At 41.4% G+C, this 17,457-nt stretch overlaps 1 protein-coding gene and 1 long non-coding RNA gene across 2 annotated transcripts in view; one reads left to right on the top strand and one right to left on the bottom strand.

The window, feature by feature from the left end:
• Nucleotides 1–9,174, bottom strand: part of USP12 (ubiquitin specific peptidase 12) — a 33,426-nt gene extending 24,252 nt beyond the window's left edge. Inside the window, exon 1 of the mRNA XM_021378895.1 lies at nucleotides 8,865–9,174. Coding sequence (XP_021234570.1) covers nucleotides 8,865–8,912 — 48 coding nt within the window. The 5' untranslated portion in view covers nucleotides 8,913–9,174. The remainder of the gene's footprint in view (nucleotides 1–8,864) is intronic.
• Nucleotides 9,241–14,219, top strand: LOC110389011. Its single transcript, XR_002433037.1, has 3 exons — nucleotides 9,241–9,298; nucleotides 10,245–10,422; nucleotides 11,100–14,219. It is a non-coding gene; the product is annotated as an uncharacterized LOC110389011 (long non-coding RNA).

Genomic DNA, 17,457 nt, shown 5'->3' with positions numbered 1-17,457 from the left:
CCCAAAGTTGTATCATTTTTATGCATTTCTAATGGAATTAAACTCTTTTAGTGTACTGTATTTATTAGTTTCAAAGTGCAACTTCTTCAGCAACAACTACATTCATACAGAATTGCAAAGCAGATGATACAAGGCCAAACGGTGAGTTACACTCCAGGAGTGTAGTTCTCAGACTACGCAACATATCCAACAAAAGTTAAGAAACACAGATCATTCACAGAAAGCAGAGACAGGGCCGTTCCACTTGCAATGGAAATACAAAATGCTCAAGGTGCTTTGTTACGGACCTTGACTTCTGTGAAATTAAACGACAACACAGTACAGCTAGCACTGGTCTGCACTAGAAATACTGCAGGCGTTGCCCAGCAAATCTGTTATGATGCTCCAAGAAGAGTCTGAGAAAGTCACTTTGGTTACCCTCTGCTTCGAACTGATGCAACTGGTGCGATGAACAGCAGACTTCAAAGGACGTAGAATTTTTTTTAATTATTATTTAGACATATAAAAACCTATACTCTGGAAGATACAGAGAACAATCAGCTTTCTGCAGGTCTTGCGCTAATTGCCTTCAGTGAAAATCAAATGCATCCAGTCCTGTAACACTTCTGTTGCATACAACATCTCTCTTTCTCTGTCTCTCTCTATATACATAATACACACCCTCTATTAAACTAACATATGAGCATATTCCAGTGTAAAGTCAGGCCTAAGTAAATCAAAAATAGGACATATTACACAGCAAAGGATCTTAAAAACAGGTATGACTCCTTCCCAACTATATCTTTCTTTACATTAAAGATGTAGCAATTGGTCGCGGACTTTATAACAATGAAATTGAATTAAAATGATAAAAATGCATTAAAAATAGCTCTTAAGATTTCACAGCTGCTCTCAAATTGTAATGCTAGTGGTAAGGAGAACGGGTATAAAATCTTGTTTAGGATTATAGCACTCCATGATTACTGAATGCTTGGTTTTGCAGCCTTACTGAAATACCCCTGACTTCTGGCAAGGGGGGGTGTTATTTACAAACAAATCAGAAAGAAAGGAACTGAGGAGGCCACTTATCCTATTGTTCAAATCTCTACTTCACAAAAAAATAAATAAATTCTAGAACAGGTTTTTAGGAAATTCTCTGTTTTCGAAGGGTGGAGTGGCTGCTTTATTCTAGCTTTGGAAGGGAGAATATTGTGATCGAAACTTTGATGTTTCTGTTTGTACAGACCCAAACATTATATTTAGATTTCTAGCACAATAAATATCCTGACATGTTAGTAAGTAAAATATGCTAAGATATGCGTATATTAACAATGCAATTTTCTCATTATTCAAGGTTATTTCTCTCAAGGTTCAAACATTCACATGATTTCAGCGGATGACATTACTCTCATTTGAATGCAGTTGTTTATGAATGTTTTATCAGTACAAACCAGCACGGATGTTTTAAACCAATATAAAACCCTGCAAGCTATTCAGACTTCCCTCTACAGCTCCCTTTTTGTCTGTCATAAAGGATGTCATTCCTTCCCACAAATAAATAATTTACACTGTGCATTAGTTGCAGAGGCAGGACACAGCATGCAGCAGGGGCTTGAAAGTATGTTAAAACTCATGTTCACATCTGACATGTAACAACTATTTTAATATCTAAGTATCCCTCCCTCTGAAAGGTTTCTTGTGAACTATTACGGTAAGCATTATCAGTCCTAGCTGATCCTCCCATTATGCAAATACAGATATAGAGGGGAAGCACTGTGATACCAGCTGTTACAGTATCATAAGATCTTTCGGACAAGAGGTCAGCAGAGGAATAAAGCACAAGTGGAGCCATAGCTCTTTACCTCAACCATGAAAGATTGGAGTTGGGATCAGGCCTTGAGAGATTTCACTTAAAGATGTTTATGGCAGAGTATAAAAACTCTTCCTCTGCCATCTAACCGGGATGCGGGAAGATCCCAAAAATGAGCCTCTACTTTTTGGGGCTCACTGAGCAACCCGTACAACAGATGCTCAGTCTCCCACAGAGCAGCTTAGCTTTGACACCGTGCAGATGAGAGATGGGAACATCAACTTTAGTTAGTACACCCCAGGACTGGTTTCCCCACATGTGCCCAGAGGTGGGAACAAACAGAATCACGGCACAGTTGGGTTGGCAGGGCCTCTGGGCCCACCTGGCCCAAGCCCTGCTCCAGCAGGGACACCCAGAGCAGGGTGCCCAGGGCCACGTCCAGGTGGCTTTGGAAGACCTCCAGGGAGGTGACTCCACAGCCTCCAGGCAGCCTGTGCCAGTGCTCAAACTGCTACTGCCCAGGCAGTCTGCTTCAGAGGCACAAAAGATGTCAAAAACAAAGAAACAGTAAAAGCTAATAACGCAATACTACTGGTATTTACCCATTTTTGCATCATATTAGTACCTTCATATCACACCACCTATATATCACCATATCAGCACCTACATACCTATGTATCACCAAACACAGCTTCACATCACCCGCCTTCCAACACAGTGACATAATTCCATATGACATACTGGCATACAGAACACTACACACAGCACGGCCTTATAGTGAAAACTTCAGCAAGTAAGGCATGTGAGAACATAATATGAAATCTTAATGTGCATCTACCTTGGTGTCCTACCGTTTAGCACTGGAACAGGTAGTAACAGCAAAACTTAACTAACTTCATCTGAATCAGACTACTTGAAGCACGTGTTAAAAGAGCAGATGGAAAATAACACCATGATGTAACAGGTGTTTGAAAATATCAAAATATTGACTGTGACCTATTAAACTCTGAGATTATTTCTATGTAGAAGAAAGAACTCCAACAAACACCAAAGAAGCCAAATACATAATGAAACACATTTCAAGTTCTGTGCGTACTTGCTCATAATTGTAAAGATAAACTACGCTACATCACTATGAAGGCACTGTGAAAAGTCACCCACCTTGCTGAAGCAACAGCATTGCTATTATTTTCACTTTTATTATTGCCCTTTCTTGCTGCCCCAGTGGTCTACAGTTTCAGTTCACACTTTTGAAATACTTGTAATGTTATTTTTCTTCACTAACTGGCTTAAGATATAGTCCTACGTATTCTAATCACACGCAGCTGAGAAGAAATGTTTTCTTAGTGAGCACAAAGTGAAACATCCCTGCACAGGCAAAGATGACAACAGCACGGCACAAAATTACCTTCACATTTGTTATATCTACCACACGGACCTTTTTGAGCCCCACTGAGCACAGATAATGTATTTTCCTTCACAGCAGCTGGACAGACAGTCATACTTCCCTCTGTTTTGAACATGGAAGGCAAAGATAAATTACTCGCGAATATGAACCCAAGGCTCCAAGAATTGGCTCTACACCTCGTCTTCCACTGAATGGATCTTCAAAACACAGAAAGGTGCAATTTTTCTCAAGCTGCTGCCACACGTAAAATGGATTTTGTCAATTACCCTCAATATAGAAGGAAATCATATCACACACACACAAAAAAAGAAATACTGCCAACAGTATAAGTTGTATTTATCTTCTATAATTCCAGAACATTCCTGAGGGAACGCTGCTTACAATACCTGGTGATTCTGCTTCAGCTTCCTCCGATCAGAAGGATTTTACCAGTAGCAGTACAACACATCTCACCATGATGTTTAGTAGGCAGGATCACTAAAGGTCAGCACTACTACCTTCACAGACTCACAGCGAAAGGTTGAATTATACTAATGGACCAGACAGGAAGTCTGTGAAACGAATTTAAAAGAGGATTTGATGGTGACATTAGAAATCTTTCACTGCTTAGAAAGTACAAGCAGTTAGAAGCATTATACTCATCTTCAAAAAACAAGCAGATAAGAAAACCACTTACCAAATCACCCAAAACACCGAGGGCGAAAAATACAGTAACACATTTGCTCACTTTTGTAAATAAACAGCACACTGTGCAATGCTTAAAATACACTTAATCCACAAAAATTGCTGTTTCATGAAAACAAAATGTTGCTTTTCCTATTTTCATAGACTAAAACTTCTTGAAATTACAAAAAGTGGTAAAAATATTCTTCAGCTCTGGTATATTTATATTGATACACCATTTTAATGTACTTATGCTAATACACTAAATCATTATGGTTATATACTACAAAAATTATCTAGGGTTGAGCGTGTTTTCTTCTTCATGTTTGTCAAGATTGAAAGATCAGATAGATCTGATTTGAAATACATCATTGGTTAGAAGCATTTTACTTTAAGAAACTTCCTAAAGTAGGAAAACAAAAGTTGATCCCTACACAGGCCTTCTATACTCTTCCTTCCTTCAACAGATACGCAAGAGAAAAGTAAACAATCTTAATTAAGGGACAGACATTCTTCTCCCACATTTTTACAAAATCATTCCTACAAGTCTTGATGCAAATTACTTGTTTTGCAGATTTAAAAAGAAACAAAGCCCACATAAATGACCATCTGAATAATCAACCTTTGTGTAGTAATGGGATCAGCTGGTCCCACTGACACAGCTGAAAATTCACTGCTGGCAAAGACTAGAGTCCAAGTTGGTATTCCATTGTTTCTTTGTGCTTAGAACTTGATAAATGAATGTTTACATGTAAGTCAAATGACAAAGGCACATTTATATAATTGAAATTATCCATCTAGGTAATAAGCCAACTAAGTAATTCTCTGTGCTGCGACAAGTATTGCTTTCCAGCTACACAACTTCAGCGCTTTTTCCTTCATGTTTCCTACTTCACATTTGTTTGACTCTAAATGTGACTAAAAATTCATATTAAACGTGTCTAAATTAATTGGTGCATTTTAAGCACTGTCTCAAACCCAGCATTTTAAACAGCAAATGTGCAGCCTTATTTTTTTTTACTACTATATTGTAACACATAACACACTGCATCTACAAAAATGATGATGACAAATGCCACAATTGTGGCTTCAGTCTTAGTGTCATAATCATTATGAAAAATTCTCCCTATTGCAACTCCAACCAACGAGTGAACCTCCCTGCAGTGGTATAGGCTCTTGAACTAACTGTCTAACACACACTTCTCCAAAATTGAATGTGCTTGCAACAGAATCAGGAAAACAGAACACAAGCCAGAACACTCCAGTCCACTGATCAAGGCAGATTCAGGTCACAATGCCAAAGTGAAATGGAGTGGCTGAGACACAGCACATGCTCCTTCTTGCCAACCTTGCTACATAAGCAAGCCAGACAGCTGGATAAAGGAACACCACAATGCTGCTATTTTCCCTGCGTCAGCTCTCTCACCCTCTGCTTTCTTTTCTGTCACCGCCTCACTTTGAAGCAATGTTTTTCCTTGCTGCAACTCTCAATTCTCACTCCTTTGAGCACTCCTTATGCTTTCCTGCAGAATCTGTAAAAACTGATAATCGATTACTGTTTAAGTATTACAATTCGTGCTTGAGAGAAGAGTGCAAACAAAAGGAACAGGAGTGAGTACATAACAGCCATTTCCGTCTGACTGCAAACTCTGGCAAACATCAGTTTACATTAAGTGCAGATTTCACAATTAGCTTTGAAAAACCTACTGTAAACAAACAGTTCCTTGAGCAGTAATGAAGCCCATACATGCATACCTATCTCAAAGTTTACTATAAACTTTGCCTGCAATTAAGTGTTTTTATAAAACCTCTCCACTATGACACCTGTGGCGGGTTGCACTGCCGCCTTTCCTAAGCTGGGCACTCTGTCTTTTTCCCCTCAACAGCCTTTTTCCCCACGTGCTTGTATTTACGTTAGCATCTACAAGACCTCTTCACCCCTGTCAAATGTGACTGAAACAGGCAGAATGGTACTGGTGGGATAAGAAGAGAGGAAGGAAAAGGACGGTAGGCAACCACTCACAGCATGACTGGTGTGTGCATATGGTGCATTCAAAAATAAACCTAAAACCAAAAATTTGTGCTGTAAGATACACACAAACTCCTCAGGCAGAACACACTATTGCATCACTAAATCTACATCTAGCTGCAGACTATGTGTTTGATGGCATTTTTGGAAATATGAATTAGTCACTGAGGACTCTCTAAAGTAATACTAGCCAAGTACATTGACCCTGCATATAAGATGCTCAACTAGAAGACAGAGAACAATTAAACAAAAGCCTGAAACATTAAGCAAAAGATTTTCATGTCTAATGCTACAGCTGATAGATTAGCATCACATTTAAATTTCATTATGGTTTTTCAGGTTGTGCTAACATAATCGACCAATTTCTAGAAGAAACACTGAAAAACAAGTACTGGCTCTACTACCACAACTTCCTTCTGTATGTCTGAGATGGACACCTCCGTAGCTTTTAATCTACAAAGGTAGTTTCTATCCTCTGTACTCCAGCCACTCAAGGACTGATAAGTGTTTGCTGGACTCTGGACAGCAGAAGTGAAGTCAGAAGCACTATATTCAACTTTAATTTTACGTGAGTATAGCTTGGGGCACATATTCGTTGAAGGTTGCATGGGTTATTTTACCACTTCCCAAACATGCACAAAGCCTCCTAACATTCAGTCAAGTAAGACTTGGATCACAGTTTAATGCATGGATGAGGGTAAAATGCCAGGTTTTACACTTCTACTGCAAAGACATTTAAACAAACCAACCAACCCAACCACCCATACCCTAATCCATTTTGCAAAAGGAACAGCACAGTGCATAAGCCACGCAAGAGAGAAGTTGTTTTCCAGTCCTCATCTGCAATCTTGAGCCTTGTAATTAAGGCTTACTACAACACAGGAGTAGTGATAGGGGGAAAAGAAGTCCAAAGAACCCTGAAGGGGTAGAACAGGAAGAGCTGCAGTACCACTGATAGAAACACTGCAGTAGAGATGTAGCATAAACTAATGAAGCAAAAAAAAAAATCCTTTTGTAGACCAAATGTGCTTCTGCAAGATCATCTCAAAAGGCACTGTGGCCTTTTTGACATCACTCTTCACCACATCCAATCAGCCAGTGCTGGAAAATCCAGTTTATTACCTTCCAGTATTGAGAGCTTAAACAACAAGGAAAGGATGCATTAAATTTAAGTGAGTAAGCAGGAGTGAAACTTGAATTTGGATACAAAAATAGAAGTCATGAAATGCAGGACTGAGATGGAAGAGCTTATTCAGCATAGCTCCAGATAGCTCTGTTACAGGCCACCAGTATACAAGGTGTGCCTTAGGTTTGAGAAGACAATGCAGAAACTGTCTCTCAGCAAAAATTGCCTGCTACTTGTTTTGTACTACCCAGACATAAGGTGAGAATCAACCACCTGAGAATTCTTCCAACAGGCAAGGGGGAAAAGGCAAGGAAGCGATCTGAGAATCTTTAGAAAATTGTCTGAGAGTTTATCAAATGGAAGGTTGTCACTAAGAAGAATTGCCAGGAAAAAAAAAAAAGTAAAGATGTATTACTCAGCATTTATATTCTTGTTTCTAGAAAATTAATACTTACACATGATTATTATGACTTTCTTAACATTTAAAAGACCTGCCTGACCATAACCACGTTGTTCCCAGCAATTCCTGTGTAAATATCTAGTACCTCTCCATGCTATCATCATCGAAACAGCTAATTCCTATATTAGTACTGCTAAACTTTTACAGGGTGTATCCTGAGCCAGCTGTCCTCACTCTCAGTACTATTAAAGCTTAAGCACCAGAAAAGGCACAGGAAAAGCTTCACGGTTGGAGCTTATCCACCTCAGCATACACAATTACAACCAGACAAAGAATACCTCATTGACATCAGAATTTCATATTCGTGGGTACAGACAATTAATCATAAGGTTTTTAGTTGAAAAAATTGTTTAGGTACTGACCTGTATGCTAGTGACAGAACGCCATTTCTAACAACCACACACACAGGAAATCTTCAACTAGCTGCTTGGGCGATCCAGACCTACAGCTTCCACACTGTCACAAGTAAAGAAGTGAGGTCCCATACTGGGCCTAAACCACAGGACTGGCACTGAGTCTATGACAACACAACACAATGTCCAGCGGGCAGCTGTGCGTAAAACCCGTTAGCTACGACTGCAGCAAAGGCAGACCGTCCTAGCTCGAGGATCAGTCACAGCCTAGTCTGAAACATAACTGCTTCAGAGAATTAAAACTGCTGGTCCTTCATTTGGCCACACAAAGACCTTGGTGTACTGCTCACGAGTTCAGGGAACTGGACCCTTGGAGTTGAAATGAGAAGCTGCCGTCTCCTGCATTGCAAAGAGCACTGCTCCAGCTGGTGGGCGGCCACCTGAGCCATCTCCGCAGGCGTTCGCTCCAAATTCTCACAGGCCACCTGTGAAACGCTTGCTGGAGACATTAAAGCCTCTCTGCGGTAAGGTGCACGAAAACTGTAAACCAGCATCCAGAATGCACCCATCAGCATTTTCCACTGCTCGAAATCACGGCACGTTATAATGCCCATCCAGCACACTAACAACCAGGATGGCAGAGGGGATTTTTCCCCTCCGCTCTCTCTCTTCCCTTCCCCCGTGGGAGCAGTGAGACGGCAGCCACAGTTCGGAGCCTCCTCAGGACGCGGCGCGGTGCCAACGCGTCCCAGCACGTGCCGAGGGACGGCGCCCAGGCGGGACGCTGCTGCGCGCCTGGGCTCGGCGTGCTCCCGAGGAGACCCTGTCCTAAGCGCCTCCGTCGGAAAGCCTCCAAGCGCTGCCCAGCCCAGCCCAACCCCGCCGGGTTCAGTCTTTCAAAGCCGATTAACTGCGCTCGCTCCCGATCCCCGCCCCCGATCCCCACCCCCGGGACACGGCTCTGCCCCACCGCCCGCCCCACAGACCCCACCGAGCGGTGCGGTCCGGCCCCACACTCACTCATTCACTCACTCACCATGGTACAGATGGAGGCGATTTTGGAGACTGTCATTAGGATTTCCATCCGCCCAGCGCCATCTTCCGCCCAATCACAGCGCCGTGCGGGGCCGGGCCGGGCCGGGCGGAGGTAGGAGGGGATGGGGAGGGCAGCGCGCACCGCCCCCGCCAGCGCCCACCGCGGGGCTCGCGCAGCCCAACGGGCCCCCAACGGGCTTACGGGCGACCCGCAACGGGCGCAACACACGCTGGTCACGGCACAGCCCCACCACGCCGCCTCCCGCCGGGCCCTCGCGCCGCCGGGTCACCGGCCGCCTCCCGCCCCTCCGCCCGGCCCCGCCCCCGAGCCGGCTCCCGCCGCGCCGAGCGCCGCCGGGCACGCATGCGCGGGGCGGGGCCTCGGGCGCCTGCGGCGTGGGCGTCGCGCTTCGGGGTGTGGGGCTGTCGTGGGAGGTATGGCCGCTCTGTGGGGGCTCTAAGTTTTGCTTTTCCGGGTGTTTCTGGACCTCTCTGTTTCCCTTTTTCTTGAACTGTCTCTAGATTAACGGCTCAGAGGTTTCAGTGAGTCTGGGATTGCCTCCCCCGGCCTCGGTCGTTTCCAAAATAAAGTTGACCTGTAGAGTCGTTGCTTACATCAGCTGCTCAAGGTGTCTGCTTAGGGATGAGATGAATCATCTCCTCCATGTGTTTCTTCATCTGTGGACTGCAGTGGCAATCTGGATGAGTCGTTTGAGATGTTTATGTCTACATTAGCTGTGTTCCACCCTGTCTTTTTACATACACGGGAGCCATGGAACAGATTGAGATGCACTATAATTTGTAATGATATCTAAGACAACCTAAGTCATAAAGACATACTTTCACTGTAAAAAATATATATTAATGTCTATAAAATTAAATTATGATACGTTTTTCAGGTTGGATATTAGGGAAGGGGTCTGCACTAGAAGGTGGTGGGCACGGCCCTGAGCTGCTGGAGATCAGGGAGCATTTGGACAGTGCTCTGAGACACTGGGTTTGGTTTAGGTGTTCCTGTGTGGAGCCACAGTTTGGACTTGATGATCTTTCTGGGGTCCTTTCAACTCAGGATATTCTGTGATTTTATAATTCCATGATCCTCCGAATCATAGAATCCTAGAATCACAAGGTTGGAAAGGACTTACAAGATCATCTAGTCCAACTGTAAACATTCCTTAGCAACTAAATTAATGGGTGCAAAGAATAAGTTTTCCTTCAGCTAAAACATAAAGAATGTGACTTTAAAAAGTGTTTATGTCTGAACTCTCTATTGCGAACTGAAATACTCTCAAGCTTTTATATACTGGCTGTGGTCTAGAAGTATATATTTCAAAAGTATAGTATTTGAGAAAATTAATGCCTCTTGGATGACTACGTTCAGATACTGTTGCCACAGAAACAATGGGGGAGGACAGCATCAAGGGAATGAGAAATAGAAACAAAAGAAGTGGATTGGTCATCTATGAGCAAAAAAAAAGCAAGAAAGGATATTTGACCAGCTAGACACGTCAAGCCTTCAGATATCCAGCAGTTCATCTACAGAAATTCAAAGCTGCAAGGTAAATTTGTAGGAGGACTCCTTTAAGTATTAGTCAGACATGCTGCAAGAGGTACTCCTGTATAACCCTGGGTGAACAAAGTGCTCAAAGATGACACAAGGACAATGTGATGGCATTGAAGCAAAAATGCAAAATGTTATTTCACTATTGCAGAAGTTTGTAAGATTAGTTGGGATATAACTCAGTTTACAACCAGTTATGTGACTTTGAGTGAAACTGTGCAGGCCATAGAAAACTGAAGGAATCTTGAAAGATACTCATGGAAAGCCAGAGATCGTCTTGAAGTTTCTATCTGTACATAAATTAGAGAAAGAGGGCAGAATATAGTTGGAAACACAGAGCAGTTCACACCAAGGGAAAATTTAAAGATTGTGCAATTGGTCTAGATTTCCAAAAACTGGGGGGGATGCATGACTACGCTGGCCTGTATCTGACAGGTGTGAGTCTAATTGTGGCTGGAGACTACGCAGGGGAGCTGGAAAGATGTTGAATTAGTACAGACAGATTGATTGAAAACAGCAACACTTTGTAAACTGAGATGCTGCATTATGGTCAAATTGGAATCATGCAGAGATTGGACATTATCACTTAATTGTCATGATTAAGCCCCTTAGGGCAAATGGAATTTTAAGTTACTAATCCTTCTTTTTTTTTTTTTTTTTTACCTGTTCAAATAGGGATTGTGTGTGAGTGTGTGTGCACATGCACACTTGTGGAGGCAGACCTTTGAGAGCAGTTACAGAGTTCTGGTAGTGCGTACAGATCAGTACAATAACTAACCCCGTCTGAAAGAAGACATCAGTTGTATCCTGTATCCCCAAGGAGAGACCAATCCACCTGATAAAGCGAGACAAGAGCATCTTTCCCAGCTGGACAGCCAGCCTGAAGAGAGCTTTCAACAAGGAACAGGGAAGGGAGATTGCAACACAGGGAAGAGAAGAAATAGTAGTCAAGGGCGGTAAGAAAATAGTGCTGCATGTTGGGAATAAGAGACCTCAGGAATGATGAAACAGGGTGTGAGAGGCCACCCACCTCAAGGGTATGCACACTTACACCTACAGCCTGGGAAGCAAGCAGGAGAAACTATCGCTCTGCAAGCATGACGTGGTGGGAGTTTGCTACAGATTGCCGCATCAGGCAAATTATGTCTTCTATAAGGAATTTGAGGGAGTCTCAGATCCCAGACTGATGAGGGATTTCAGCCTACCTGACCTCTGCTATAAACACAACACATCACAATCCAAGCAGTCGAGATTTCTGAAAGGTATTGAGGATGATTTATTGATACTGGATGGGCCAACCACAGGTGATCACAGCTGGATCTGCCACGTCAGCAAGGCAGAACCATGGGATGTGGCAGTCAGTAGTTTGGTCATCAAAGCCTTGGCTGCAGTGACTGAGGAAAGGTGTTTGTGATCCTGAGGAGACCAAGGGACGATAGCAGCAGACTACAGACCCTGTGCTTCAGGAGAGCATACTTCAGCTTATTCAGGAAACTGGTAGGTGGGATCCACTGAGCAGCAGCTCTGAAGGGAGAGCTGGCAAGTGAGCATGAGGATTGTCCATCCTAATACTGAGGAAAACAAATAGTATTCATATTTTCAGCAATGGAAAAGCAAAATTGATGTGATCTAAAGAAGAGAAAAAGAGTGGCTAAATGGGAAATTAAATTAAGGCCAGGGTTATCATAAGATCTGTATTGCTTGGTAAATTCATTCCAGTCAAATGTTTTAATATAAGCACAAGCAGAGTTACTTAAAAATATGGTGAACAGGTCACGCCTGCAGATGTGAGCTGTGTTATGGAGAAGTAAATGAAAAGAAATTAAGAGTTCACAATGGGCAACCTAGCAAAAATCAGTTTCCAACCTAATGTTACAGTACAGGATACGGCAAGTAGGATGAGATGTTATTTTGCCTCTGTGTATGGCATTGGTGACATTTTTGTGGTAATACTGTACCCACCTCTGGTGTCCTCATTGTCAAAAGAATACTGAGAAATTACTTGAGGCTGGAGAAAATTCTCTGCATGGAGAGACTTAAAGAGCACGATCTGTTTGACTTCTCAGAAAGAAGACTGGAAAGTGACTACAGAGATCTTCAATCTCACACAGTGAGAAGCATAACTACAAAAAATACCTATAAACTGAAATCAAACAAATTTGAATTGGAAATTACACACATTCTTAAAAAGTGGAAGACTCTAATGGTTGAAGTATTTTGCCAAGCAAAAGGGTACATTCAGTATCTCCTAAGGGTTTCAGTTGAAGAATAGATGCTTTTGTCACAGAAGTGCATTAGCTGAACAGATGGAATTCTTTACCTGCCTTTAAAGTCTCTCACAGTCTACAACTGTGTAGCTGTTGTTATAAAATATTTGAATTACCATGATGCCTAGAAACACAACTCAGAGGCCAAAGCCCTTTGCCTAATTAGTCTCTATGTAAGACACTGAGAGAAAATCCATTCTGTCTTCTGAAGATTTTATAATCCAAATGGATAGAGGCACCAATTGAAACAGAAGAGCAAAGAGAAAATGTAACGAGTGTGAACTGCTGCCACTCACCCTGTGCCTCTCCTTGTTTCATAATCTCATGGTTTGGCAGCCACCCAGTTTACTCAAGGGTGTGTGGGTCGGCTGGTTTTAAAAATTGAAGAGCAGCATGGTACAGGTATGTTTGTGCCTGTATCATCTCTGCAACAGTAGGAGGCTTTGCTGAGTCTGAAGAACGTCAGGTTTTTATTAATGTTGCTTGTCAACAGCATTGGTCCCATGAATCTCTTTCCTCACTCCACTAACAAGTCAAACCACCAGTCAGACTTTTGCTGCAGTGTCTGAATGCAGACAGATTGCATCTGTTGTTGGACTAGTATATAGTATGACCAAAAGATGATAGCATAGTAGGACCATAAAATAGTAGGATAGTTCTGGTTGGAAGGGACCTCTGAAGGTCTCTGGCCCAACCTCCTGCTCACAGCAGAGTTGACTGTCAAGTCAGAAGGTTGCTTTGTGTATGTACCTCTTTATTTGCTTTGGAAACTCTTAATTTTGGATCCAAATAGTCCTTGCAAAAAGACCATGTGAATTCACCAGCTGGATTTTGATTGACACATAGCCCAGTGAAGGTCATCCACCATCCTCATGGTGGAGTAACCAGCCCCACTCTAAAAATACACTTTAACTTGTAGGCAACAAATATTACAGGATTTATGCTACAAGGTAATAGAGTGGGACATAAAAGATTTTTTTCCCAATTTGTATTTCATAATTTCAAGAAAAACTGAAACAGAATGCAAATTAAACAGAACTGGAAACTTAACACATTACACAAGTGAAATTGGATCCTTCTTGGGAACACGAAACGCTAACAATAAATATATTTCAAAAGTCCTGTTACATCAAATCATCTTGGACTGACTGAAAAATACTTAAATATCTGTATTAGTAGATGAATATTTGTAAATTATGGTTCCAGTACATTTCCAGGAAATAAAGCTTTTTTCAGGACAGCTGTACATGCTATCTGGGCACCATGACAGGGAGTGATGGTAGGCAGACTGAAAATGGGAGGACTTAGGCAAGCAGTTCAACAGGTGAGGCGACACATTTTATTCATTGTTTCAAAATAATAAATTCAATCTCACTTATAAACAAGGCATTAATAAATTGTTATCACAGGAAACTGTACAATTATGGAAAACTATAAAATTTATGAAAACTAAGCTTGTACTTAAGATAAATATTATTTTATTCCTTACCACTTTTCATCAATAAATCTTGGAATATTTCACATGTAAGTATATTGTGTATATTTTGGGTCCCAGTGATCTCGACAGGATGAGAGGACACAAACTGGGCATTAAAACAATAACCATGTGCTTTTTGACATTGTTCCAAACACTGCTGAGGCCTCTGCAGATTTCTTTGGAGAAATAGGGCCACTGTTTATTCAGAAATAAGGTTGTTTAATATTGTAATGAAATACTACTATTGATTAAAAAAAAAAAAATGGATTTGATCCTTGACACATGCACTAGAGGAACCACTGTTATCAGCTCACTCTCTATGGAAATCAGTGACTGTTCATTTGCATGCTCAACCTAACTTGACAGATCCATTACTAGAAGTGAGGTATAGGATGCTTCTTCAGTGTGTGTTCACCACCAGAACACCTAGCAAAGCTTCCCACTGCAGTCAGCAAGACAGTATTTTTGTGATCTTTGCATCATTTCTCCAAAAGCAAGATTAGCTGTCATGTAATAACAACATTGACGCACAATATGACAACAGGCAGCCCCCAGGTAAAGAGTCTTTGTACAATTTCAGCCTTCAGCCTCCCCCACTAATCAGTTCTCTACAGTACCAAGATGTAAAAGGAGCTGAGGAGGAATGAGTAAAACAGCATGCACATAGCAGATAGTACAAAAAAAATGATCAATAGGGGGTGGAAAAATTACTCAAAACAGCTTTGCGGAAGTAATCAAGTTGTTTAAAGAGCATTTACTGTTAATAGCCTGTGCTTTTCATTAAACTAATGGGTGGTTCATTATTTTTAATTGAAACATATGTCACAGTTAGCAATATTTTGTGCTTCCACTGATCTGAAGCTATTGTTCAAGTGTGTGTTGCAGTCAGCTCTCAAACAATGCCCTCTTTGTCAGCAATACAGAAGTAGAGTGATTTTAATTTTTTCTCTTAAAAGATTTACACCCTGGAAAACTCATAGTTCCCCTCTTCACTTGCATGTGGTCAATTAAATACTCTCATCTGGTTATACTTATAATTTAGGTTTTTCTACAAAGAAAAACCAGTGACATAGGTTCTTGCATGTACATCAGAACTGATAATGCTTAATTTTGTATGTATTAGTACCCTGTGTCTTTACAGTGCAGTAACCCAGGCATCACCACTTTGTCCCTAATGACCTCATTGCCTCCTTCCATTTCTGCTGCGATTTCATTTCTCTTCTCCTCCTGCAGCACTTCTTCTTGCCATTTGCCCTTTATATCCTTTTCCCCATTTTGCCCCTCTTCCTGCATTACCTCTTTCCCACGGATAAGCTATGGCTGCCTTAGAACAGCACGGATGCTGTTTAGCTCACATTACTATTTTGCATATTCCATTAAGGACTCCATAGCATTTCACAGATACTAATGGACTGATTTTTAACAGTAGCCTTGCTCCATAAATACATGCCATTATTCCCATTATACATATGGGAAAGCTGGTCTAGGTTATTTTCGGTTGGTCATAGCTTGGTCAATCTTATCCTTTGTTAATTCTCAGTTTCACTTCTCCTTGACTCACCATTACTTTGTTCTTTTCTGGCTGTACATATTTGTTCAGTGCAGCTGTTGTCTCATTGACAGGGGTTGTCAGAGTGTAGCCAACTCTCATTATGTTATCACAAGCCTTGTGATATCTGATAATTCCCTTCATAGATCCCAGTCCCTAGGGTAAGGTGATGAAGATTACTTGAGTTTCTAGTCAATAAGCTAGAAAACTGAAAGATGTGATAACAGAATACTGAAAATGTTCAAAACAGGATGAAAATAAAAGTACATGTAATTTTTTTTAAATGCAACTATTCTGCTGTATTTTGTGATATCATGCATTCTGTTTTGGGTTGATGATTTTAGAAACTGACATGTATAGGACTGCAAATGTTAAGGATCATTTCCCATTTTGGAAAGGAGGCTGGCTGCAAAAAGGAAAATGCTCAATGAAGGCTAATGCATACTTAGCACAAATTTCAACTTGGCAAAAGCACCTAGGAAAAAGTATAAGTGGAATTGTAATCGTATGTGAAATGCCTTAATGCAGCACATTTTTTTTTCTTTCTCCTGTAATTTCTGTATTTGATTCTTCTTTCGAGAAGAGGCTACAAAGGCAGAAGAGGATTTTCTTTACTCATCCAAAGATATGTACAACTACAGGAAGATGTTTGCTGAGAGACTGTTATAACAATCTGCACAGCAGTTGACTTTGCAATAACTCTGGTTATGTCATACATTATTAAAAAGAGCATTTGGTAGCACTTAAAATGAAAATCATTCAACTTTGTCTTTACGTACTCATACAGAAAAGTGAATTTTATTTGGTGTATTTTGAAGATAGAATTTATGTTTACTGGAATTCAGCTAAGACTAAGTAGAAAACGTTTCTTTACTTGAAATAAAACTAGAAATATTTTAGAAGGCCCTTTCTCCAGCAAGATTCTATGCCATTTCATAAGCAATTAAAGACAGTGATGTTAGGGGTCCTGCCTACAATTAATGAGAAATATCAATGGCTACCTTGGATGCCAATATACCAGTACAGATTCATAGAGTGCCTATAAAATAGAGGATTATTCCGCAAACGTTCTTACTTTATCAATGTTAAAAAGTTGGAATCATAGACTAACACAATCTCTGGTACCTATGGAGGTCATAAGTCCAATATTCTGCTTAAAAACAGGTCCAGCTAGATCAGGTTGAACAGGGCCGTGTCCAGTCAAGTTTTAAATAGATCCAAGGATGTAAATTTCACCATCTCTCTTGGCAATCTGGCTCAGTTTTGGACAATCTTTACATTAGAAATGTTTTCATTATTTTGAGTCAGAAATTTCCCATATTCTAACCTGTGTCCATTGCCTCTCATCCTTCTATAAACAGGCGTATGAACAGGAGGGGGATCGATTGTTTGTGAGGGTAGATAGCGATAGGACAAGGGGGAATGGTTTTAAGCTGAGACAGGGGAGATTTAGGTTAGATGTTAGGAGGAAGTTTTTCACTCAGAGGGTGGTGACGCACTGGAACAGGTTGCCCAGGGAGGTTGTGGATGCCCCGTCTCTGGAGGTGTTCAAGGCCAGGCTGGACGTGGCTCTGGGCAGCCTGGTCTAGTGGTTGGCGACCCTGCACTTGGCAGGGGGCGTTGAGACTCAATGATCTTTGAGGTCCTTTTCAACCCAGGCCATTCTATGATTCTATGATTCTATGATTCTATGATTTTACTGCGCACCGTGAGAGTTCTCTGGCTCCACCTTCTCTATAC

This window comes from Numida meleagris, chromosome 1, assembly GCF_002078875.1.
Source record: "Numida meleagris isolate 19003 breed g44 Domestic line chromosome 1, NumMel1.0, whole genome shotgun sequence".
Taxonomy (NCBI): Eukaryota; Metazoa; Chordata; class Aves; order Galliformes; family Numididae; genus Numida; species Numida meleagris.
The sequence above is the reverse complement of the archived record's forward strand: the minus strand, read 5'-3'. Positions and strand labels throughout refer to the sequence as shown.